At 46.0% G+C, this 24,121-nt stretch overlaps 1 protein-coding gene and 1 long non-coding RNA gene across 3 annotated transcripts in view; one reads left to right on the top strand and one right to left on the bottom strand.

The window, feature by feature from the left end:
* LOC311216716 overlaps window positions 1–20,635 on the top strand; it is a 24,849-nt gene extending 4,214 nt beyond the window's left edge. Inside the window, exons 2-3 of one of the 2 annotated variants that reach the window (XR_014618959.1) lie at window positions 393–477; window positions 19,648–20,635. This is a non-coding gene — a long non-coding RNA (uncharacterized lncRNA). Of the gene's footprint in view, window positions 1–392; window positions 478–12,699; window positions 12,827–19,647 lie in introns of those variants that run through there. The other variant, XR_014618960.1, reaches the window with a different exon arrangement.
* Window positions 2,790–24,121, bottom strand: LOC311216709 (myosin heavy chain, skeletal muscle, adult). Its single transcript, XM_084298240.1, has 38 exons — window positions 23,887–24,121; window positions 23,653–23,796; window positions 23,404–23,560; window positions 19,814–19,841; window positions 19,604–19,715; window positions 19,429–19,521; window positions 18,844–18,907; window positions 18,654–18,752; window positions 18,444–18,547; window positions 18,216–18,354; window positions 17,567–17,685; window positions 17,334–17,483; window positions 14,424–14,594; window positions 13,472–13,781; window positions 13,259–13,332; window positions 12,914–13,001; window positions 12,715–12,832; window positions 12,267–12,390; window positions 12,040–12,176; window positions 11,226–11,481; window positions 10,207–10,449; window positions 9,782–9,958; window positions 9,561–9,706; window positions 9,371–9,461; window positions 8,901–9,290; window positions 8,628–8,754; window positions 7,366–7,484; window positions 6,771–6,967; window positions 6,173–6,356; window positions 5,921–6,086; window positions 5,624–5,748; window positions 5,158–5,466; window positions 4,788–4,991; window positions 4,384–4,509; window positions 4,119–4,289; window positions 3,928–4,032; window positions 3,692–3,787; window positions 2,790–3,083 (listed from the first exon to the last, which is right to left on the bottom strand). The coding sequence occupies exons 1-38, from the start codon at window positions 24,091–24,093 to the stop codon at window positions 2,928–2,930; spliced, it is 5,826 nt and encodes a 1,941-aa protein (XP_084154366.1). The 5' UTR covers window positions 24,094–24,121; the 3' UTR covers window positions 2,790–2,927.

Raw genomic sequence — 24,121 nt, 5'->3', positions numbered from 1 at the left:
CTTTGCTGTCCCTCTGCTAAGACATGGCTGAGCCTTGCAGCCTGAGTATGCTATGGCCACATTTCTCATTAAGAAGTCTGTTCTGCTGATGGGCATCGAGTCACGTTAAATTAAATACAGGGAGTGTTTTCTCCACTCCTAGCATAACATCTCTATGCCATGTAGGTTAATGTCTATTCAATTTGTGGGTTATTTGGTTAAGACAAAAGCTGTATCGCGCTAGCCCTGAAGAGACAGGGATGGCCTTTTGCCACCTCTTAATCCTGCTCCTCCACCCAGAGACCAATTTCTGCAGGTCTTTGCTGCAAGAAGGCAAAAGGGAAGTGAATGCATCTTTCCTTTAGGGAGTTTGATTTGCAGCTCTTTGTATTGTTTGTGTCTTCTCTTTCCAGCAATGACCTTCTTACCATGGCTTCCTGCCACCTGAAAACCACTGAGCATCTCAGTGGAGAAGGAACAGATTGCCTGATCAGACAGGTAAGCAGAGAGGCTGGTAGAACAGACCTGTCATTTGAAGATGGGTTGCACTTGAATGAGTGTCCAAGCTACACACTCAGACACTTCTTTTGCTCTCAGCTAATGTCACTGGAAGCTATCGTAGTTGGGTAGCAGGTCTTGGCTGAGAAGGTGACCTTCTGAATAGCCTTTCTTTCCATTACCCATCAAAGCAAATGGAAGGCTCCTGTTACAGAGGAGGTGGGGAGGGGAAGAGGCCTCTGTGGTAAGAGGAGGGGTGGAGGCAGGTCATAAATTAATTAGTAAGAAAAAAAAATAGTAAGGAAAAAAAATAGTAAAAAAAATAGTAGTAAGAAAAAAAAAATCTTACTCCTGAAAAAGAGTGGTGATCAGAAAGATTCTCAGCCACTGTGGCTGTATACAGGCTTGAGTTTTCTGTCTGACTGCTGGACTGCTAAGGAAGGGTGCAATACTGACACCTTTAACTTCAGTGCTTAAAGCATCTATGTGATTCTAGAGAGCATCTGCCAAGTACCAGAAAGGGCTGCGGTATAGGTACACTGCAGAGTATACTTTTGCTGTGGCCAGATATTTTTCAAAGATGTTTTACGCAGCTCTTTTTAGAACCATAGAATCATAGAATGTCTCAGGTTGGAAGGGACCTCAAAGATCACCTAGTTCCAACCCCCCTGCCATAGGCAGTGACCCTGTCCACTAGATCAGGTTGCTCATCCAACCTGGTCTCAAACACCTCCAGCAATGGGGCATCCACAACCTCTCTGGGAAACCTGTTCCAGTGACTCACCACCCTCTGAGCAAAGAATTTCTTCCTAACCTCTGATCTAAATCCCCGCTCTTTAGTTAAAAAACAGTCTCCCTTGTTCTGTCATTGTCTGACTTGTGCAGAGTCACTCTCCATCTTTTTCATAAGTCCCCTTTAAGTACTGAAAAGCTGCAATGAGGTCACCCCAGAGCCTTCTCTTCTCCAGGCTGCACAGCCCCAGCTCTCTCAGCGTTTCTTCATAGGAGAGGTGTTCCAGCCCCTTGATCATCTTCGTGGCCCTTCTCTGGACCTGTTCTAACAGATTAACAGCCTTCTTGTGCTGGGAGCCCCAGACCTGGACACAGTACTCCAAGTGGGGCCTCACAAGGGCAGAGTGGAGGGGGACAATTCCCTCCCTCAGCCTGCTGGCCACTCTTCTGTTGATGCACACAGCATGCTTCTGGGCTGCAGGCACGCACTGCTGGCTCATGTCAAGACAGTAGAGTTGACTTGGGCAAGCTCCTTTAGCTTACTGCATGCGATCCATCTCTGGTCCATGAGGATGGGTACAAGCCCCTGCCAACTTGAATGGTAAATCATCTGTGTAAAGCAGTCCAGCTCCAGCAGGAAACAGTGAATGACTTCCCACCAGGCAGCCAGCCATAAGGGTGCTAGGGTGCTGGTGCCCAGTGGGGGAGACTAGCAGCTAGAGGATCTAACGGTGCTTGCACACCCTGTCCTGTTGAGATTCCCTGCTCATGCTACTAAAGTCTGCTAGGAACTGATCTTTATATCCATGTGGGTTGTATTTGGGAAGGCATGAGTTTATCCTGAGAGTGGTGGCGACATTGTTTGAGCTCCAAGCAGGTCGCATAGAGGAAAATGTATCCTGTGTCCTTTCCAGTTCAAGGTGCAAAAGCCACTGCACTTTTATCACTGCTTTGCCAAGCATCACTATGTCTATCGCTAGCTATCGCTATGTCTAGCACTATGTATGTCGCCTGCTGCCCAGATCAGGTTCTTCAGCCCCCTGAGAAATGCCTCCAGTTAGCCATTATCTTGCAGAATGCCTGGAGGGTATTGGAACAGAGCCATCCTATGACCCTGCACTGCTGTCTGCCTTGCACATTAGGTAAACTCGGGCTTTACCTCTATAGGCTCCTATTCCAAAGCTTTGAGCATGGTCAGAGTCTCTGTCGGTGGTGTTTTCCTTAGATGCTTCTTATTTGCCACACACCTTCTCCATCAGAGTTTCGTCAGCAGAGCAGCAGTGCGTGGGACGGATCTGAACCTGGTGAGAGTGGCATTATGAGTAGCACACCTCGTAATGCCACTTCCTATTAGTTCCTAGTATAGAGGAACAACTATTGTGATTTCTCTGCCTTTGAATTGCCACTTGCAATCTTGCCCCAGTCACTAAGTGATATAGAAGGGATGAGCCATTGGGAAGCAGGTGACAGAAAGCTGTACCGTGATGTTGGTATACAGAGGCTATAACCAAAGCTGTGCCCAAAAACAAATGATGACAGAGACCTAACCAGTAAAAAGAGAAGCAGATGAGAACTAATGCTCATGGTGACCATGTGAAGTAATCTACAGACTTTATTCCCTATGTATGCAGGGGGCTACAAATCCCAGTTATGGAAAAAGTGACAGAGGGTTCACATTTTGTGCACCCCTCAGGCCACTTTGCTGCCATGTGACATCTTCACTCTTCCTCTTCTATCTTCTTGCCGTGAAACTCCCGGCTCTTTGCTCGGAGCTTGTTGACCTGTGACTCTGCAATGTCAGCCCGCTCCTCGGCTTCTTCAAGCTCGTGCTGGATCTTGCGGAATTTGGAGAGGTTGACATTGGACAGCTCCTCCTGTGTGGGGAGAGGGACTTGGTGGTGAGGAGCCTGGGGCAGGGGTTTCACTCCTCATGTGCCTGGGCCTCGAAGGGCTGTGGTGAAGCACAGGCCTCCCGTCTCCTATCTACCACTGCTGACCCAGAACCCTCTCAAAGACCTCATCATCCTCCCTTATTGAGGACCTCACTGTGACAAACTGCACCGGTATCGTGTCACTCTTGAGGAGCAATTTTGTCACGTGGTCTTCTCATTTTGTGTGCTTATTCTCCCACTACTCGGTGCCCAATTTTCCATGTGGTTTATTAGGTTGAGAAAGACTCAGAAACGCTGTGCTGTTACCAGCGTCAGAGATTCATGAGCTTCTCAGTCAATGGACGAGGCCCTTGGGAATTTTGGTCTGACTTCCTGAATCAAACAGGTGGCAGGATAACCCTTGGTTCATCCCTGAGTGCAGCATGCCCAGAAGAAGGCGAGGCCTGCTGACACGGGAAAGAACCACATGGTCAAGACTGTTATGTCTTTGGAGTTACTTTCATGCCTCTTTCCTTGTATTCGTGCTCATCTCAAGGAGTGTGCTGCTCCGACGGAAGGGTGCGCGTGGCCATTCTCCAAGCAATACTTACAGCCTCCTCAGCTTGTCTCTTGTAGGATTTCACCTTCATCTGCAGCTTGTCCACCAGATCCTGGAGCCTGAGAATGTTCTTCCGGTCTTCCTCAGACTACAGTGGTTGGTAAGAAGGAAAGAGAGAGAGTTGGTTTCCCCACACCACCAGAAAACATGTGTTCTTGGAGTTCATGGAAAAATGCTTTGGCTTTCCGTGAGAAGGGTGTGTCAGCACAAAGATGCCTCTTGCCTTACCTGGTAGGTCAGCTCCTTCACCCTCCTCTCGTACTTGCGCACACCCTTCACGGCTTCAGCACTGCGCTTCTGCTCAGCATCTACCTCCCCTTCCAGCTCCCGCACCTGCAATGAGAAGCTCATGTTTGGAGCTTTCCAGGTGGCTCCCTTCGTGACATGCTCCCTTGTGCACAAATACCAGCCCTACGCACCCTGGCCTCCAGCTTCTGGATTTGCTTCTTGCCTCCCTTCAGTGCCAGCTGCTCAGCCTCATCCAGACGGTGCTGCAGGTCTTTCACCGTCACGTCCAGGTTCTTCTTCATTCTCTCTAGGTGGGCACTGGTGTCCTGCTCCTTCTTCAGCTCTTCTGCCATCATGGCCGCCTGGAGAGGCAAAGCAGCAAAGCCAGGTCGGGGCCAAAGACATTTTGGGGGAGGATACATCCACCATCCTCGGTGACAGAGTTCCCCAACTCACATCTGTGATGGCCTTCTTGGCCTTCTCTTCAGCATTGCGGGCTTCCTGGATTGTCTCCTCCATTTCACCCTGAATTTGCACGATGTCTGTTTCCAGCTTCTTCTTGGTGTTGATCAAGCTGGTGTTCTGTGTAACAGGAAGGATAGGATTTGTACTGTCAGATCTAACACCTCCACATCAAGAGTTGAGAGTGAGAGTAACGTTTATGAAAGTATTTAATTCAAAGGTCCTCTTTAGAGCCCTAGCGGCAAACTAGACATGGGTGCCTGGCTGGACTGGTCATGTCACAGCTTTGCTCTTCAAATACGTACACAGCAAGATGCATAGCAACAAGCAAGACACATAGCAATCTCGTTCTATGTTATCTCCTGTGGGCGGGATTCATATCCAGCAAAGTATCTGACCTGGGTATGGAGGAGCTGCACACGCTCGCTTGCATCCAGAAGCTCCTGCTCAGCCACTTTCCTTGACCGCTCTGTCTGCTCCAGGGCTGCCCGCAGCTCCTCAACTTCAGCCTGTAAGAGGTTTGCTCTGCGCTCCACCATGGCCACCTGTTCCTTCAGGTCTTCCTGCGTCCTGAGAGCATCGTCCAAGTGTATTTGAGTATCCTGTAAGAGAGGAAAGAGAGATTATGAGGTGGCTGATCACTGCAGCACTGTTGGACAGAGACATCAGAGACATTTCCTGCTCTTTTAATAAATTATTTGTACAATTACAATGTTGGTGTAACATGAGGCAAGATAGATGCCTACGTGCACATACTTTGCTTTATACCTTTAGCACTGCCTGTGTGTTTCTCAGGTTCTTTTGTGCCTCTGCAGCCACACGGTTGGCATGGCTCAGCTGGATCTCCATTTCATTCAGGTCTCCCTCCATCTTCTTCTTCAGCCGCAGGGCTTCGTTCCTGCTCCTGATCTCAGCATCCAGGGTGCTTTGCATGGACTCCACAATTCTGAGGTGATTTCTCTTCAGCTGGTCGATTTCCTCATCTTTCTCTGCGATCTTCCTGTCAATCTCAGACTTGACCTGGTTGAGCTCCAGCTGGAGGCGCAGGATTTTCCCCTCTTCGTGTTCTAGGGAGGCCTGGACAAGTTAGTAGGAACTGTGAGTAAACTATGGCTTGCTTTCTAAGTAATCTCTAATACAATACCGCATGAAATACAGTTTGTCTTTCTTGCCACATCTGCAGATTTCTGCTCCCATTCTTTCAGTCTGGACACCATTCATTAGCACTGTGTACCTCAGCTTCCTCCAGGGACGCTTGGATTTCAGATTTCTCCTGCTCAATCTGCTTCTTGACTTTCTCCAGCTCGTGGATCGCCTTTCCTCCCTCTGCAATCTGCTCCGTGAGGTCAGAAATCTCCTCTGTAGGGAAGGGTGAAACAAGGCATGGTCAGACATAGGGCATAAAGGGAAAGGCCCTGACGCACCAGGCTGACAGGTCTCTTCTCATCACTGCGGGCACTCACCCGTGTGGAGTGGTGGGTAGACAAGCTTGGGGGAAAGCCTGGCCGGCAGCAGAGGGCTAGGGACTTACGCTGCAAGTTCTTGTTCTCACGCTTCAGCGTTTCCAGGTGGTCCAGGGACTCCTCATAGGCATTCTTCATCTTAAACAGCTCCGTGCTGAGAGAGCGAGACTCCTTCTGGGAAGCTTCCAGCTCAGCCTGTGTTTCCTCGTACTTCTGCTTCCACTCTGCCAGGATCTGAGGAGCAACAGGGTGTGAGTATGGATGTGATGATTGTGAGGAGATGCCCTGCCCAGGAAGCACAGGGCCAGAGGCCAGAATACCTTGTCAAAGTTCTTCTGCTTCTTGTCCAGAGCTGCGCAGGCAGCATTCGTTCGCTCCACATCAATCATCAGGTCTTCCACCTCGTTCTGCAGCCTCTGCTTTGTCTTTTCCAGGGAAGCACATTTGGCGTTGACGGCTTCAACGTGTTCCTCTGCATCCTGCAGGCGCTGTGCCAGCTTCTTCCTGGGAGGAGATGATCACAGCTTCAGGTTAGAGAGTGAAGGGTAGCCAATTTTGTAAGATTCACAAGAGGGCACTTGCCTGCTTAGGGGACTTAGTGCCTTGAGCTGTCCACAGTATTTATTCTGTCCAAGGCAGCATGCCACCTAAAGGGCCTATCGCATCTCTGCCCTAGCACCAACTGAGTATTCAGACTGCCTTAGCTCTTCTAACTCCCTAAGGGTAAGTTTGTCCTTCCAGTCTGAACTTTTTCCACAGCACGCTTTTCATCTTTCTCCCTCTCTGCCCTCTACCACAAAGAGAGTATATTGGTGCCTTCATCCCATTCCTATCTTGACCCATCTTCAAAGACTCCTTCCAAATACCCTTACCAGTCTCAGTCTTCTCTACCCAATCAACATCCCACTTCCCACATACTTGGCCTCCTCCAGCTCCTCCGTGCGCTGAATAGCGTCCGTCTCATATTTGGTTCTCCACTGGGCTACTTCACTGTTGGCTTTGGACAGGGCACGCTGCAGCTCACCCTTGGCTTCCTGCTCCTCCTCATATTGTTCCCGGAGCAAGTCACAGTCGTGGCGAGCAGATTGCAAGGCATGGGCTAGGGCATTCTTGGCCTGTGGGGACACTGGGATTAGTAACCTGGACACACATCTTGAGATGAATCTTGACGATTAAATTGTCATGCACAGGAGAACTGCCCCAGGGAAAGGGCGGGTAAACTCTGATGAGAAAAACGTATAGCTGGGAGATGATGCATCCCTCATAAACGAGTGCTAGAGGATTAGGATGCGTTAGTGAAAGGTGGCCAGGGGACACTGATCTCTTGTTTCTGTAAATGTGCCTACAGATCTGTGTCCATACGGTCTTGGAGGGCATCAGAATCTCATTAAGGGCTTGTGGATGACTTCCTCTAGCATCCAAATCACTATGGTTCCTTCTCTGTATGTTGTGATGAGTATAACTCATGCATTTCTGGGTGATGTGGCTTGCAGGAAGTAGGGTACTTCCAGACCTTTATTTCTTCCTCTAGATGTCTCTTCAGTTCCTCAATCTGTTGGGTAAATCCCTGCTTGCCCCTAGACAGCTGAGAAATCAAAGCATCCTTTTCTTCCACCTGGCGTGAATATTCACCTGGCAAGTGAAAATACACAAATAAATAAAGTTACACTAACAGTAGAATCATAGAATCATTTAGAAAGACCCAACAGATCAGCAAGTCTAACCATGCTGTAACACTATACTACCAAGTTCACCACTAAACATTTTTCTGAGCATCACATCCATTCATCTCTTGAACACCTCCAGGAATGGAGACTCTACTACTTCCCTAGGCAGCCTGTTCCAGTGCCTAACCACTCCTTCCACAAAGAAATTCCTCCTGTCTTCTAATCTAAACCTCCCCTGATGCAACTTGATGCTATTTCCTCATGTCCTGTCACTTGTCATCTGAGGAAAGAAACCAGCACCCACGTTGCTACAACCAACTTTCAGGTAGTTGTAGAAAGCCGTGAGGTCTCCCCTCATCCCTCTTTTCTCAAGACTAACCAAACCCAGTTCCCTCAGCTGCTCCTCACATGTCTTGCATGTCTTGTTTTCCAGTCCCTTCACCAGCTTCTTTGCTCTTCCCTAAACATTTTCCAGGAGCTCAGTATGTTCTTTGTAGCGAGTGGCCCAAATCTGAACACAGTATCTGAGGTGTGGTCTCACCAGTGCCAAATACACAGGGACAATTGCTTCCCTAGACCTGCTGGCCACACTGTTTCTGATACAGGGCAGGATGACATTGGTGCCCATCTGGGCACACTGCTGGCTCATGGTAAGCCAGCTGTGGACAAGCACCCCCAGATCCTTTTCTGCTGAGCAGCTTTCCAGACGCTCTTCCCCAAGCCTATATTGCTGCACTTGGTAGTTGTGACCCAAATGCAGCACCCGGCACTTAGCTTTGTTGAATACCACACAATTGGTTGCAGCCCATTGATCTAGCCTACCCAGATCGCTCTGCAGAGCCTTCCTATCCTCAAGCAGATCAACATTCCTGTCCAACTTGGTGCTGTCTGCAAAATAACTGAGCGTGCACTCAGTCCCCTCAACCAAGACTGTTGATCAAAATGTTAAACAAAGCCGTCCCCAATACTTAGCCCTGGAGAACACTGTAATCTGGCCCTGTAATCTGGGGTTGCTTTGAGCCGTTAGCCCAATTCTTGCTTTGCACCATGGCGTATCCTCCTGATTTGCAGGTTCTGCCATTGCACCTCAGGACTGAGGACGTCTCACCTGTTTCTGTCTGCAGACGAGCTCTCTGAGTATTGAGGTCATTGATCATGCGCTGATTCTGCTCCTCCTTAGTTTTAATCTCACTCAGCTGGTCTTCCAGAGTGCGGCACATCTTCTCCAGATTTGACTAGGTATCAAAAACAAGGAAGGAGAGGAAATGAACTCCTGGACTCTGTCTAATTCTCACAGCAGGATTCCTATAGGAGAGTGTGACTAGTAGATCCAGGCTATGTGCTGTACCTTGGCCCTGTGAATTCTACTGCAATTCTTTACCTTGGCTTTGGAGACAGACTCCATGTTACTGGCCAAGTCATCTATCTCCATCTTCAGCTCACTCTTCTCCTTCTCCAGCTTCTGCTTGACTCGTTGCAAGTTGTCGATCTGCTCCCCAAGCTCAGCTGTGCTGTCTGCGTGCTTCTTCCGCAGGGCGGCAGCTGTGGCTTCGTGCTGCAGCGTGGCCTCTTCGAGGTCGCGGCGCATCTTCTGAAATTCTGCCTCACGCTTCTTGTTCATCTCAACCTGAGCTGCTGTAGCCCCGCCTGCTTCTTCCAGGCGCTCGCTGATCTCCTCCAGCTCCCTGGAGAGGTCAGCACGGTGCTTCTCTGCTTTTGCCCGAGAGGTTCGCTCTGCCTCAATTTCCTCCTCCAGTTCCTCGATACGGGCCTGGGGAAAATGCAAGACCCCTCATACCCATGCCCTCAGATGTCCTTCTGAAGGGCTGAAGGGAAGGACCAGAGTCTTGCCTGCAGCTCCTTGATCTTCTTCTGCAATTGCATACCCAGGGCTTGCTCATCCTCAATTTTGCTCTGGATCTGGCTGATTTCAAAGTCTTTCCTTTGCACAAAGCATACAGAAACACAGTGTTAACATCCAAATAAAACTACCTAATAAATGCACCTGACCCACACTCAGGTGTCTCACAACCACACTTACTTCTTCAGTTTCTCATCCAGCTGCTGCTTATCATTTTCCAAATCCATTATGGTATCTTGGGACAGCTTCAGGTCTCCCTCAAGTTTCCTCTTAGCCCTTTCAAGGTCCATGCGCAGTTTCTTCTCTTGCTCCAGGGACCCTTCCAGCTAAACAGAAAAAGAGCATCAGTATTCTGCCAGCCACATTTATCTCCAGAAGTATCCTGTAACGTTTGTGCTTACATCATCCACTTGCTGCTCCAGCTTGGTTTTTGCTTTCGTCAGTGTATTGACCTTGTCCTCCTCAACCTGCAGGTCATCCAGTGTCTGCTGGTGGGCCTCTTGGAGGGCTTTCTTCTCTTTTGTCAGTTTGGCAATGGTCTCATCCAGGGCTGCCATCTCCTCTGTGAGGTTTTTCACCTGCACGTTGTAAGCAAGCACCAGAATACCGTGTATAAGACTTGACAGCTTGTGTAGGGGCATTTTCATTTGTGTGCTTAGCCAGGAGCTTACATTTATGTGCTTAGCCAGGAGCTTGATTTTTATTTGAGCTTCACAGCTGTCCAGCTGCGATGTTCTTGTCAACTTACAAACCTAGCCCCTTTCTAGGGATGCCAGCCTAATATGGGAGGTCCCTTCTCCCTTTGTGTGACTCTCCATGTGTGTACCTTGTTTTCAGTGGCATGTTTTTCCTTCTCAACTTTAGCCAAGGTTAACTCCAGGTCATCAATATCTTTCTTCAGCTCTGAACATTCATCCTCCAGTTTCCTCTTCTTGGCTGTCAGCTCAGCATTGATTTCTTCCTCATCCTCAGCCCGTTCTGTCACCTCCTTAATTTTGGCTTCCAGTTGGATTTTGGTTTTGATGAGCTGGTCACACCTTTCCTCGGCATCAGCCAAGCTGTCTGCTTCCTGATGGGGAGACAGAGATTTTTGTGGGTTATAACGTTTTGAAGTTTCTGTTGTGTGTCTGTAAGTAGGCACATGTTAAAATGTGGAGGCCATCTGACACTAATGTTAATTCCTTTTTTTGTTTCTTTCTTTCTTTCTTTCTTTCTTTCTTTAAAATGTCTTGCAGAAGTGGTAGCTATGAGAATACCTCATACACGCTTGAGCATCACAGAAAAGTGACAACTCTCAGCAAGGCCATAGATGTGGAACAGTTTTCCCTCACAGACTCAGTATTCAATAGCCTCTAGTTTATAATAGACTCACCATGATCGTCATCATATTTGGGTAGCCAAGGTTTTTCCATTTGTGGGAATAATACAGTGAAGAAAGTAGTGTTTTTCTTGGAGTTAAGAAACTGCCTGTTCCTGACTGAAGCTGAACACCAAGGATCTGTGCATGTGAAGGTAATCTAGCCTTATAGTGTATCTGTGTTCAGGAAAACTGGGTCCTTCTCAGGGTTGCCTTTACAAAGTCACTACTTGGCTCTTTCCGCAGGACAGCAGGGCTGCTGAGTCTCATTTGGCACTTACGCTTATCCTCACTGACTGACAGGTAACTTGCTGAGCCCCTGGCAGTGTTCATAGTTACTCAACTTTAGAGTAACTTTCAGTGTGTGACTTTTTTTCTATTGCAATTTAGTCAGCTTCCCGTAAGTCTCTGCTTGGAAAAACAAACAAACAAACAAAAAGAAGATCTAAAAAAAAAAAAAAAGAGGACAAATAAATGGTGACACTCACTGCCTGCACTTGGAGCTGAAGGTCATTTTTTTCTTGCAGCAGGGTCACCATTTTCTCCTCCAGCTCCTTCCTCTTTGCCTCAGACTTTGCCAGTTCTTCCTTGGTTTTCTCAAACTCTTGTTTCATGTTGGCCATCTCCTTCTCAGATTCTGCACTCTTCAGCAATGGCTTGATTTTGAAGAACAGCTTCATCCAGGGCCAGTGCTTGACATTCATGAATGCGCGAACATTGTACTGGATACAAAAGATCGAGTCCCTGAAATAAAATCCCTATGTTAATAACATAGCCAAAGGCTGTGAATTTAGACTCATTTACTAAAGTATCTGTGGTGTTTTTACACCACACTGCAGCACACCAGTCTCTCACACCCCCTCCTCAAAAGGGAAGGCGAGAAAATACAATGAAAAGGGCCCAAGGGTTTTGATAAGAACAGGGAGATCACTCAAAAAATTGTTGCCATGGGCCTAACAGACTCAGGATTGGGAGATTAATCCCATTGATTACCTATTACAAACAGACAACAGCAGTGAGAAACTAAAAGCAAATACAATCATCTTCCACCAATCCACCATTTTCTACTTCCTTCCCTGAGCGGCGCACATGAAAAGGGAATAGCGGTCAGTCCCTAGTGCTTCATCTCCACTACTCCTTCACAGTCTCTTTCTGCCCCTACTTCAGCATGGAATCTAATATGGGACAGCTTCTGGATTCTACTCACAGAGTCAACCCATACAGCCACCCACTACTAAAACCTTGTCACATAAACCCAATACAGTATCCTGTGAATAAGGTACATTTGTGATAAATGTCTACCTCCTCTCCACCATTTTCCGATACTCCACTCTCATCAGGAAGCCCCTGCATCTGGCCTGCGTCATGGTCATAATCTCTGCCAGCTTCTCATCTCTCATCTCCTCCAGAAGACCTATTAGCCCGGCTTTGAAGAACACCTGAAAAAAAAAAGGAAGCATTGTAGCACATCAGTCTCAGGTCATGTGTAGCAGAGGTACATAGTCTTCGAGCTCAGGATTTGTTTCTACCTTGGTGTGACCAAATCTGTACTGGGTGTGGTCCACATCGATGGACCCAAGGAGCTTCTCTGAAGCCTTCTTGCTGTCCATGAACTGTCCCTCTGGAATAGCACTGGCATTAAGCACTCTGTATCTGTAGGAGAAAACATGAAGAAACAGCTATTGCCAATACCACTACTGTGAATCCCACAGACTTCTCAGCTACATCGGACTGGCCAGTTGGGTAATATGTACTAGGGACAGCCCACTCTTTCACGACAGTGTAAGTGACATTTCCATACTGTTAATTCAAAATCTGAGAGAATCCTATTCCTCAAGATTGTGATATCATTCAGAAATTCACAGTAAAAAAATTCTATGATTCTACTTTGCTCCATTTTGAAGTATAATGTTTCGAGTATGTTAGATTCCTTAGGCTGTTCCAATTGGTCTGAATTAACAGGTGGAGCACTCTTACCTCTGTTTGAAGTCAGCATACAGGACTCTGCTGGGGAATCCTTTCCTGCAAATCCTGATTCCTTCTAACACACCGTTACACCGCAGCTGGTGCAGCACCAGTTCATGTTCCATGGCACCTAACAAACACTGTGATTACTACTTGAGACACAGAAGAGAGCTTCTGTGGCTCAAATTTTTCCACTGTTGGATCCCTTTACCTGGAGTTTTTGTTTCATTTGGGATGATGCAACGGACAAAATGGGGGTGAGTGCTGCGTAAATTTGTCATCAGCTTGTTCAAATTTTCCTGGGATATAATAGGGTAAAATTTAGCATATGAGTAACGCATGTTATATAAAATACGTGTAAAAACTGAAACTTACAGTTTTCTGATCGATTGGATATTACCATGGTAATGCAAGTGTAAACTTTGTTGAATAAATATAAATCAGTCTGCTCAGTGAATTACAGAGTCAGTTTTGTCACAGCACTACTGTTTCATTTTTACTACTCTTTCATTTCATTGTTAGTTTTCAATAGTGAGGTAAGGTATTTTTCTCTTACCCTGAAAAGTGCTGAGACTGTCTGGAAAGAAGAACCCTTCTTCTTGCCACCCTTCTTACCACCACCACCAGCCTCTGCAAATGAAAGAAAAATACTGTTAAATATGGATGCCACATAATGGAGAGTGCAGAACATAAATAGCATTAAATGTTTAGTATTTTCTGCTTTAATTCCCTTTGAATGTGACTAAAATACAGAATTTACAGAACTGACCTGCATCTGCTCCACCATAGTTAGCAAAGAGTAAGGCCAGTGTCTTCACTGATGATTTCTGGTACAACCCAATGACAGTTTCATTCAGGGGGTCCTTGTTCTTCTCAAGCCAGCCAGTGATGTTGTAGTCCACTGTGCCAGCATAGTGTATTAGGGAGAAGTGGGCCTCAGCCTTGCCTTTGGCAGGCTTGGGCTTCTGGAAATTGCTGGACTTGCCCAGATGCTGGTCATAGAGCTTGTTCTTGAAAGAGGTGTCAGTTGCCTTGGGGAACATGCACTCCTCTTCCAGGATGGAGAAGATGCCCATGGGCTGGAAGACAGCAAAAGAGGTAATAGAGAAAGATCTATATCAGTGTGGAGATATGCTGTGAGGTTCAGCAGTACCTGTATGTTGTGGGTAGCATCTCAGTCTGGATAAGAGCCTAAGTTGGCTGGGAGTTGTTCTCAGCCAGGAAGCTTATTTGTGCCTGCCCTTGTCTTCCAGCAGCCCGTCTTCACTAAACTGGAAAGAATATCTCTCCACTTCAGTTTAGAATGGGCAGAGGGAGAAGGGTTGGACAGAAATATAATTGGGAAGATAGCTACAAGAGGCCTGTTGTCTTGGGAAATCAGACTAAGCAACACTTATTTCCCAAAATGGTGTGTGGAGTTCTGCTTTGAATTTTCAGGAGAAAAAGGAAAGGAGACAGACTCCAGCTTGTTTCAAAGAATTCTTTTGGTGGGAGTATGGTCTACCTTTTCCACACCCGAAGACAGGGTGGTGCAGGACTGGAGACAAAGATTTATATCTAGCCTTCCTAATTTCTCTGCTCCACACTAAGATAAATTTCACTGCAAAATGCTTTGTTTGACTGAAACTGACTGTCTGGTCCCAAGTTCTTTCCCATCTGAATCGGGCTCAGAAACATCTCAAAATTCCAAAATATATCATACACTTGAGTGGAAAAGGTACCTTTTCAATGAGTTCAATGCAGGCAGCCAGGTCCATCCCAAAGTCAATGAATTCCCATTCGATTCCTTCCTTTTTATACTCCTCCTGCTCCAGCACGAACATGTGATGGTTGAAGAACTGCTGCAGTTTCTCATTGGTGAAATTAATGCACAGTTGCTCAAAGCTGTTGAACTGTTCAAAGCAAGGAAAGTTGCATAGGTTCTCAAGGGGCAGCAATGATCACAGGGTTTTGTTAGTGTTCTACTGATTCTTTTTGAAGTTCCCCAGTACAGAATCACAGAATTGTCTAGGTTGGAAGAGACCTCAAGATCACCTAGTCCAACCTCTGGCCTAACACTAACAAGTCCTCCACTAAACCATATCACTAAGCGTCATTTAAACCATATCATCTAAACGTCTTTTAAAGGCTTCCATGGACGGTGACTCAACCACTTCCCTGGGCAGCCCATTCCAATGCCTAACAACCCTTTCGGTAAAGAAGTTCTTCCTAATACACAACCTAAAACACCCTTGGTGCCACTTTAGCCCATTCCCCCTCGTCCTGTCACCAGGCACATGGGAGAATAGACCAACCCCCACCTCGCTACAGCCTTCTTTAAGGTACCTATAGAGAGCAATAAGGTCGCCCCTGAGGCTCCTCTTCTCCAGGCTGAACAAGCCCAGCTCCCTCAGCTGCTGCTCATAAGACTAGTTCTCCAGACCCCTCATCAGCTTTGTCACCCTTCTCTGGACTCTCTTGAGCACCTCCATGTCTTTCTTGTAGCAAGGGGCCCAAAACTGAACACAGTACTCTAGTTGCGGCCTCACCAGAGACGAGTACAGGGGGACAATCACTTCTCTAGACCTGCTGGTCACACTGCTTCTTATACAAGCCAGGATGCTGTTGGCCTTCTTGGCCACCTGAGCACACTGCTGGCTCACGTTCAGCCAACTATCAACCAATACTCCCAAGTCCTTCTCTACCAGGAAGCTTTCCAACCACTCATCTCCCAACCTGTAGTGCTGCTTGGGGTTGTTGCACCCCAGGTGCAGGACCTGGCACTTGGCCACTTTGAACTTCATACAGCTGGCCTCAGCCCATCAGTCCAGCCTATCCAGATCCTCCTGCAGAGCCTTCCTACCCTCAAGCAGATCGACACACGCACCTAACTTGGTGTCATCTGCAAACTTACTGAGGGTGCACTTGATCCCCTCATCCATATCATCGATAAAGATATTAAAGTGGACCGGCCGAAGTACCGAGCCCTAGGGAACGCCACTAGTGACCGGCCTCCAACTGGATTTGACTCCATTCACCACAACTCTTTGGGCCCGGCTATCCAGCCAGTTTTTAACCCAACGAAGCGTAAGCCAGTCCAAGCCATGAGCAGCCAGTTTCTTGAGGAGAATGCTGTGAGAAACAGTGTCAAAAGCCTTACTGAAATCAAGGTAGACCACATCCACAGCCTTTCCCTCATCCACGAAGCGTGTCAGTTTGTCATAGAAGATCAGGTTCGTCAAGCAGGACCTGCCTTTCATAATCCCATGCTGACTGGGCCTGATTGCCTGGTTGCCCTGCAAGTGCCAGGTGATGACACTCAAGATAATCTGCTCCATGAGCTTCCCTGGCACTGAGGTCAAACTGACAGGCCTGTAGTTCCCCGGGTCTACCCTCTGGCCCTTCTTGTAGATGGGTGTCACATTTGCTAGCCGCCACTTGACTGGGACCTCCCCCGATAGCCAGGATTGTTGATGGAAATGATGGAAAGCAGCTTGGCCAGCTCCTCCGCCAGTTCTCTCAGTATCCTCGGGTGGATCCCACCTGGCCCCATCGACTTGTGTATATCCAAGTGCCGTAGCAGGTCGCTAACCATGGATAGTGAGTATCCATTTCTTCATGGATAATGAGGGCCACATTCTGCTCCCCATCCCCTTCCAAAGCTCAGGGTACTGGGTATCCAGAGAACAACTGGTTTTGCCGCTAAAGACTGAGACAAAGAAGGCATTAAGCTCCTCAGCCTTTTCCTCATCTTTTGTCACTAAGTTTTCACCCGCATCCAGTAAAGGATGGAGATTCTCCTTACTCCTCCGTTTTGCGTTGATGTATTTGTAAAAACATTTTTTGTTGTCTCTAATGACAGTAGCCAGATTGAGCTCCAGATGAGCTTTGGCCTTTCTAATTTTGTCCCTGCACAACCTCGCAACACCCTTATAGTCCTCCTGAGTGGACCACCCTCTTTTCCGAAGATTATAAACCCTCTTTTTTCTCCTAAGCTCAAGCCACAGTTCTCTGCTCAGCCAGGCCGGTCTTCCTCCATGCCGGCTCGTCTTTGGGCACGTGGGGACAGACCACTCCTGCACCATTAAGATTCCTTTTTGAAGAGTGCCCAGCCTTCCTGGACTCCTCTGCCCTTCAGAACCGCCTCCCAAAGGACTCTGCCAGAAACACTACACATAACCATTATGTAATGGCATACATTTCCTTAGCAGGACTTCTATTGTAAAACAAACAAACAAACAAACAAACAAACAAATAAGGTGTCTTTGCAGGACTTTCTTCTTATTATTGTTATTCAAATCAGTCTACAGGGAAAAGTTCCTTTTTACTGTGCTACGCAAAAGCAGATCCTTCAATAAGCTTAGCTGCTGCACCATGGAGGTGTCTCAGCTCTCTCACCTCCTCCAGAATGGACACTTGTTCAGTGTCCCACCCAGGAATTTCTCTGCCCTCAAATCAAGACTCCAGGAGTTTCTTTGATATCACACAGAAGCCCTAGTATCAGGACTGCATTCACAACACAGGAAACATGCTGTGGGGTTTCCCACAGCACTTCCTTTTCCTTGACTATTCCAAAAAGAAATCTGTTTCTGAGACCTCATGATCTCTTCCTGTCCCTTCCATAACTATGATGCCAAATCTTCGTTACTCACATCAAAGATCTCAAAACCGGCAATGTCCAGGACACCAATGAAGTACTGTCTGGGTTGCTTGGTATCCAGCTGTTGGTTGATGCGAACAACCATCCACAAGAACATCTTCTCATAGACAGCTTTTGCCAAGGCACCCACTGCATTGTTCACCTAGAACAGAGAAAAAAGTACTGGACATACCTTCGAGGGCAGCAGAAGAGTGCTCGTTCTTTTTTGAAGCCATCTTTATTTACCTGTTCAACAGTTTGACCTTTTGTCACAAATTCATTCCCAACCTTCACTCGAGGGTAACACAGGGCTTTGAGCAGGTCAGCTGAGTTCAGGCCCATCAGGTAGGCAGCCTTGTCAGCCACTAAAGAGGAAGAGAGAGAGATAAAAGCATTTATCATTGGACAATGGCTAGAATTTGGTCAGTGTGAGCAGCTCTGATATTCACTTTTCTAGAAATGGCAAAGTATTGGTCCGGTTTTACTGAGAAGGTCTAGAAAGGAAGAAGGATTATGGAAACAAATGCTGGACTTTTTTGAAAGCAAGAACAGGCATGGCTTGAGTAGGAACAGCTTGATCCAGAAGCTCCCAGAAGCACTCCAAAAGCCTGTTTCCTCTCCTGTTCTGTGACAACTGAATTTCTGCACAGCAAAGAATACATGGTATATTTGGTGAAAAATCTGTTAGTACATCATGGTGACATAGTGGTCGAATGTTTAACTGAGTGAGAGAGACCCTGTGCTAAAGTACCAATTTTCAGGCTGGGTACTCTGGGGAAGTATCTGTTGGATAAGAGAATGGTACTTCCCATGACTGGGGATGCACCTCTGCAACTAGACAGCTAACAAACAAGGATGCTTTTCCTAATTTTTCACTAGCTGAATTTTCTGGTACCTTCTGTGCCATCTGGCTCTGCCTGCTCCTCTCGCTGTTTCTGCTTGAACTTCAAGTTGCCATAGTGCATGACAGCCCCTGTCAGCTTGTAGATGGCAGTCTTTTCATCAGCAGTGAAACCCAGGATGTCAATGGCACTCTGTAGTAGAAACAGTCAAATTAAACATGTCTTGAGTAAGTCACCCTGCAAGACATATACAGCTGATATCTTTTTTCTATGTTACTCACATCTGTAGCCATGAGCTCCTCCTGGTCATCAATACTGGGAACAGTGACCTCACCTTGACTCACAAAGTGGAAATCATATGGGTTGGTGGTAATGAGAAGCATGTCTGAAAGCAGGAAGAAGAAGGACACAGGCTTAGTTCTTTCAGCTAGGTAGTAGAGGGAACAGCTGCTCAACAATCTTCCCCAAAAAGATATATTGATCCTTCCTACCAATCAGCTCTGGCTTCTTGTTGGAGGTGATCTGATAAAATATGTGGTAGCTTCTTTCTGCCTTGAGCTGGAAAGTGACTCTGGACTTCTCCAGCAGATCTGGCAAAGCAGGAAGAAAGAGCTAGGAATGAGACAGCACACAGAGGTAGGAATTTAGGAAGGGATGTGATCATGCCAGGATGTCACTTACAAGTTTCAATGTCAGCAGAAGCCAGTTTGCCTGTGGCCCCAAAATGGATTCTGATGAATTTGCCCTGTTGAGGGGGAAAAGAAACACTTCAGCCCAGATGGATTCTATTGACATCTTCTTAACGTGTAATACCACTAGGTGCATCACTTGTCTTGTAATGGGAGGGAGGGATTTATTCCAGTGCAATGAATAGAATAGAATAAATTAGAGTAGAGAATGGTCATGGGATCTCATCAGTCTATAAACACCTGAAGGGTGGGTGCAAAGCAGATGGAGCCTAGCTCTCTTCAGTGTTGTCCAGTGCTAGAACATGAGGCAGAAACTAAAACATGGGATGTTCCATTTGTGTATCCAGAAACACTGTGACTTTTGGGGTGATTGAGCAATACAACATGTTGCCTGGATGTTCTGGGTACTTATGCATTGGAGATATTCAGAAGCCACCTGGACATGGTCCTGTGCAATCTGCTGGCTAAGTGACTCTTATTGAGCAGGGTGATTGTACCAAGTGACCTGAAGACATCACTTTCAATGTCAGCTATACTTTGATTCTGTGATTCTGTATTTCTGATTCTCTGAACTTACAAAGCGTGAGGAGTTGTCATTCCTCACAGTCTTGGCATTTCCAAATGCCTCCAGCAGTGGGTTGGCACTGATGATTTGATCCTCAAGCGTTCCCTACAGGACAATAATAATTCCTAGTTATAACTTTTCAAAAATGAGGAACAGAGAAAAGCATTGATTTGAGCCCCTATTTTACCTGCATTTTGCCAGACTGATCCTCCTTCTTCTTCTCCCCACTAGCTGCAATTGTTGCAAAGTACTGGATGACACGCTTTGTGTTCACAGTCTTCCCTGCACCAGATTCTCCACTGCCAAATGAAACAGTGAAGCAGAGAGTGTGTGGTCAGGCAGCAGGTCTCCTGGTACAGGGCAGCCCCACGGAGAACTGAGCAAGAAGTGTACATACGTGATCAGGATGGACTGATTCTCGCGGTCTGTGAAAGAGGCAGAAGCAAAGACATTATTTGTATTCATCGTGAGTATCCTAGATTAAAGTTTTGGGGGGACTTTTAAAAGTTGCATAATCAGTATAGAGCTAACTTCTTCCAAACCTGCAGTTCTTCACTCTTAATTCCTTCTGAATTCATTGAAGTTCCCAGTAGTACTAAATGGAATCTGACATGTCATCATTGAAATCCATGTAATATGTAGTATACATGCTTTTTTGTCTGGATATTCTGATTATGTCAAGCTGCTCACTTGTCTTTAGGAAAAGGAGTTCAATCTAAGGAATATTTTGATAGACTTACTGATTAAGTTTGAACTTTGATGTGTAGGCTAAAATGAACCAGTAAAAGCACTTCTCATAAACTGAATAATACAGGAACGACCATCCCAGTCAATTGAAAGGTCCCACCATTTTTTTTTTCCTGTCAGTGTCCTATTGAGTGTCACATAAAAAAAAAATCACAAAAACATCTTAATCATTTATTTATCTTTCCCTAGGATACTCTCCCAGAGTATTGAATGGAATGTTGATATTTTAGTACTTCCACACCTAGATTTCTCTGTAAGAGCTTCATCTGAATTTGCCTGAGCTTGAACCCTTCCTCAGTTGCTTTCATGTTGTTTTAATTTTTAGTATCATGTCTGCTCCATTTCTGATCCACTTACTGTTCAAAGGAAAAAAATAAAATTGTTCTGTGGTGAGCTTAGTTTTTACTGTACTGATTCCTCATCTATTTGTCTGCTCTATGCTGTACATAATTTTGTAGAGAAATAGCACAAATCGTCTTTCTAGAATTACCTGAGCAAATGTCTTGCCATGCCTTTTTTTTTTTTTTTTTTTTTTTTGACCTATTCAATTTCTACTGTATTCTTGTTTGGATAAGGAAGACAGAAATACATACAGTACACAATGTGCAGACATTCTTTGGGTAACCATTGTGACATAATGATGTTTTCTGTTTTGGTCTTTAATCCTTTCAGTTTGTTATTTTATATATAACTGATCACTGAGTGAAAACTTTCAAAGTTATATTAAAACAGAAGTAGTAGTTGTCAGCAACAATCCCACTTTTATACACCTTTAATATTGGTTGTTTTGCTATGTCTATTATTTTACATTCTTGTTGACCATACTTTGTTGCTGTATCCCTGAATGATAACTTGATCATTGAATCTCATATAGTTTTTCTGAAATTCTTTACTGTTGGACTTCATCTTTACAGAAGATGAAGGACCTAGTCAAATCAGAAAGCTTGTCATCTTAGATGTTTCCACATTTCTAGATCATTTAAATAAATGTTGGACAACAGAACTTCCGGAACAGATCCCACTAGAACTTCACTGCTATACACTTTGCACTGTGAAAATGGAACAAAACATTTTAAACATGTGTTTCTTTTTCTTAACCAGAAATGGTTGAACATTCTCAATTTTATAGCTGCTATAGAATGTAAGTGAAAGTAAGCATAAAAATTTATGCTGACCGTGAACAGCTGCTTTATAGAGTCAGCTGGAGATCTGTGTTAAATTCAGATAGGCTACTTACACCTGCTCTGTTTTGTTAAAAAAAAAAAAAAAAAACACAGTGGTTTTGTGAGACATGAATTCACTTTAAAATAAATGCATCAGTTTCTTCTTGGTACATGCCCAGTAATTGCTTTGTTTAGAATTTCCTGCCTATTTGCCTATTACAAAAATCAAGCTTATTGGTAGGCTCTTACTTAAATTCATAGAATCATAGAATATCCTGAGTTGGAAGGGACCCTTAAGGATCATCGAGTCCAACTCTTGACACCACACAGGTCTACCCAAAAGTTCAGACCATGTGACTAAGTGCACAGTCCAATCTCTTCTTAAATTCAGACAGGCTCGGTGCAGTGACCACTTCCCTGGGGAGCCTGTTCCAGTGTGCAACCACCCTCTCTGTGAAGAACCCCCTCCTGATGTCCAGCCTAAATTTCCCCTGCCTCAGCTTAACCCCGTTCCCACGGGTTCTGTCACTGGTGTTAATGGAGAAAAGGTCTCCTGCCTCTCGACACCCCCTTACGAGGAAGTTGTAGACTGTGATGAGGTCTCCCCTCAGCCTCCTCTTCTCCAGGCTGAACAGGCCCAGTGACCTCAGCCGTTCTTAGTACGTCTTCCCCTCCAGGCCTTTCACCATCTTCGTAGCCCTCCTCTGGACACTTTCCAACAGTTTCATGTCCTTTTTATACTGTGGTGCCCAGAACTGCACACAGTACTTGAGGTGAGGCCGCACCAGCGCAGAGTAGAGCGGGACAATCACCTCCCTTGACCTACTAGCGATGCCGTGCTTGATGCACCCCAGGACACGATTGGCCCTCCTGGCTGCCAGGGCACACTGCTGGCTCATATTCAACTTGCTGTCTACCACGACCCCCAGATCCCTCTCTTCTAGGCTGCTCTCCAGCGTCTCATCGCCCAGTCTGTATGTGCAGCCAGGGTTTCCCTGTCCCAGGTGCAGGACCCGGCACTTGCTCTTATTGAACTTCATGCGGTTGGTGATCGCCCAGCTCTCCAACCTATCCAGATCCCTCTGCAAGGCCTTTCCACCCTCATTCGAGTCCACAACTCCTCCAAGTTTGGTGTCATCAGCAAACTTGCTCAAAATACCTTCTATTCCTACATCCAGATTGTTTATAAAAATATTGAAAAGTACCGGCCATAAAATGGAGCCTTGAGGGACCCCACTGGTGACCGCCCGCCAGCCTGACGCAGCCCCATTTACCCCCCTTTAGCCCCCTTTGGGCCCTGCCCGTTATCCAATTGCTCACCCATCGTATGATGTTTTTATTTAGCTGTATGGTGGACATTTTGTCCAGTAGGATCCTATGGGAAACCGTGTCAAAAGCCTTGCTGAAGTCCAAAAAAATCACATCAGCTGGTTTCCCTTGGTCCACCATACGGGTGATCTTATCATAAAAGGAAATCAGGTTAGTAAATTAATTTGGTTAATATTTTTCTAAGTAATCTGTTCTTTCTTTAAAGTTTGGAGATTTAGAGAATGCTAAAAAAGTTTGAAGTAGTCTGTTCGCGACCCTTCTTATTCTTTCAGTTTATACTACTGAATGGAAGAAAAGGAACGGGTTTCCGCAATGGGAGAGGAAGTATCAATTTTCTCCATAGAGTTCACTCTAACACCTGAATAAGAGTGGTTCCTGAAATTTCATAAATGCATTACAGGAAGCATTGCCTTTGATTTTGAATTTGCTATTCCTTGACACCAAAACCATCACAGAACTCTATCCTCGTGATTTTCAGTCCTGAAGAGCCAGCCATTCAAATAATCCTCTCAACTAAGAGCAAAACAGAAATTCGAAAGTTTATCCTCCCAAGTATCTTGGGCAATAAATTCTAACCCAGATTATTAAAGACAATCACCGATGATGTCCAGTAAAGGAAAATATTTTCAGTGACAAGAGGATATACACCCTCCCAACATCTTTAAACTGAACTACTATGCAGTGAAAAGACTTCTGTCTCTGAGAATATTTGCAGCCAAATGAGTCTGAAGTAAACCAAGCGACTCACCAGTCAACATGAACTGATAGGCGTTGTCAGAGATGGAGAAGATGTGTGGAGGGGCCTCCTGGCGCTTTTTGCCTCGGTAGGCCAACACCACCTCTGGGTTGTACACCGGCAGCCACTTGTAGGGGTTGACGGTGACACAGAAGAGACCCGAGTAGGTCTGCGAGGAAGGGAGACAGCATGTTGGCTTCTGCTCAGCCTGGCACAGCAGGCCTTCCAGCTACCCAAAGGAAGAGAGCTGCTGGTACTTACATAGATCATCCAGGCTGCATAACGCTCTTTGAGGTTGTACAGCACAGCGGGTTCGTGGAGGTGGGTCATCATGGCCATGTCCTCAATTTTATCATACTTGGGAGGGTTCATGGCGAAGATTTGATCTTCCTTCACAGTCAGAGTCTGGCAGAGGAAAAAAAGAGATCCAAGTATGTCAGCTAAGGGCTGAGAGCAGTAATTACTTTAAGTTTTTAACCCTTGCTTTTAACTTACTTCTCCTGCTTCGGACTTAACAGTGACCTTCCCAGATTCCCTGCTTTGGATAGTTCCTTTCACAAAAGATTCCTTTGGATGTACCACAAAGACTGAGGATTTGGCATCAAAAGGCTTGTTCTGGGCCTCAATTCTTTCCTTTTCTGACTTTCGGAGGTAGGGAGCTGCCTCCCCAAAGGCAGCCATCTCAGCATCTGGAGAAGCCATGTCTGTACTTCACTAAAGACAGATTGGT

The sequence above is a fragment of the Netta rufina genome, assembly GCF_964035555.1.
Source record: "Netta rufina genome assembly, chromosome: 19".
NCBI classification, from domain to species: Eukaryota; Metazoa; Chordata; class Aves; order Anseriformes; family Anatidae; genus Netta; species Netta rufina.
This window is presented reverse-complemented; position numbering and strand designations above follow the sequence as displayed.

What these genes read in the sequence shown, in the direction of transcription:
- LOC311216709 (XM_084298240.1), bottom strand. Translation starts at nt 24,093, where the DNA reads ATGGCTTCTCCAGATGCTGAGATGGCTGCCTTTGGGGAGGCAGCTCCC. An exon ending in AATCAGTCCATCCTGATCAC is followed by an intron (nt 19,716 to 19,813) that starts GTATGTACACTT and finishes TTCATTTGGCAG; the next exon opens with TGGAGAATCTGGTGCAGGGA. An exon ending in TTCAGCTCCAAGTGCAGGCA is followed by an intron (nt 10,450 to 11,225) that starts GTGAGTGTCACC and finishes TCTCCCCATCAG; the next exon opens with GAAGCAGACAGCTTGGCTGA.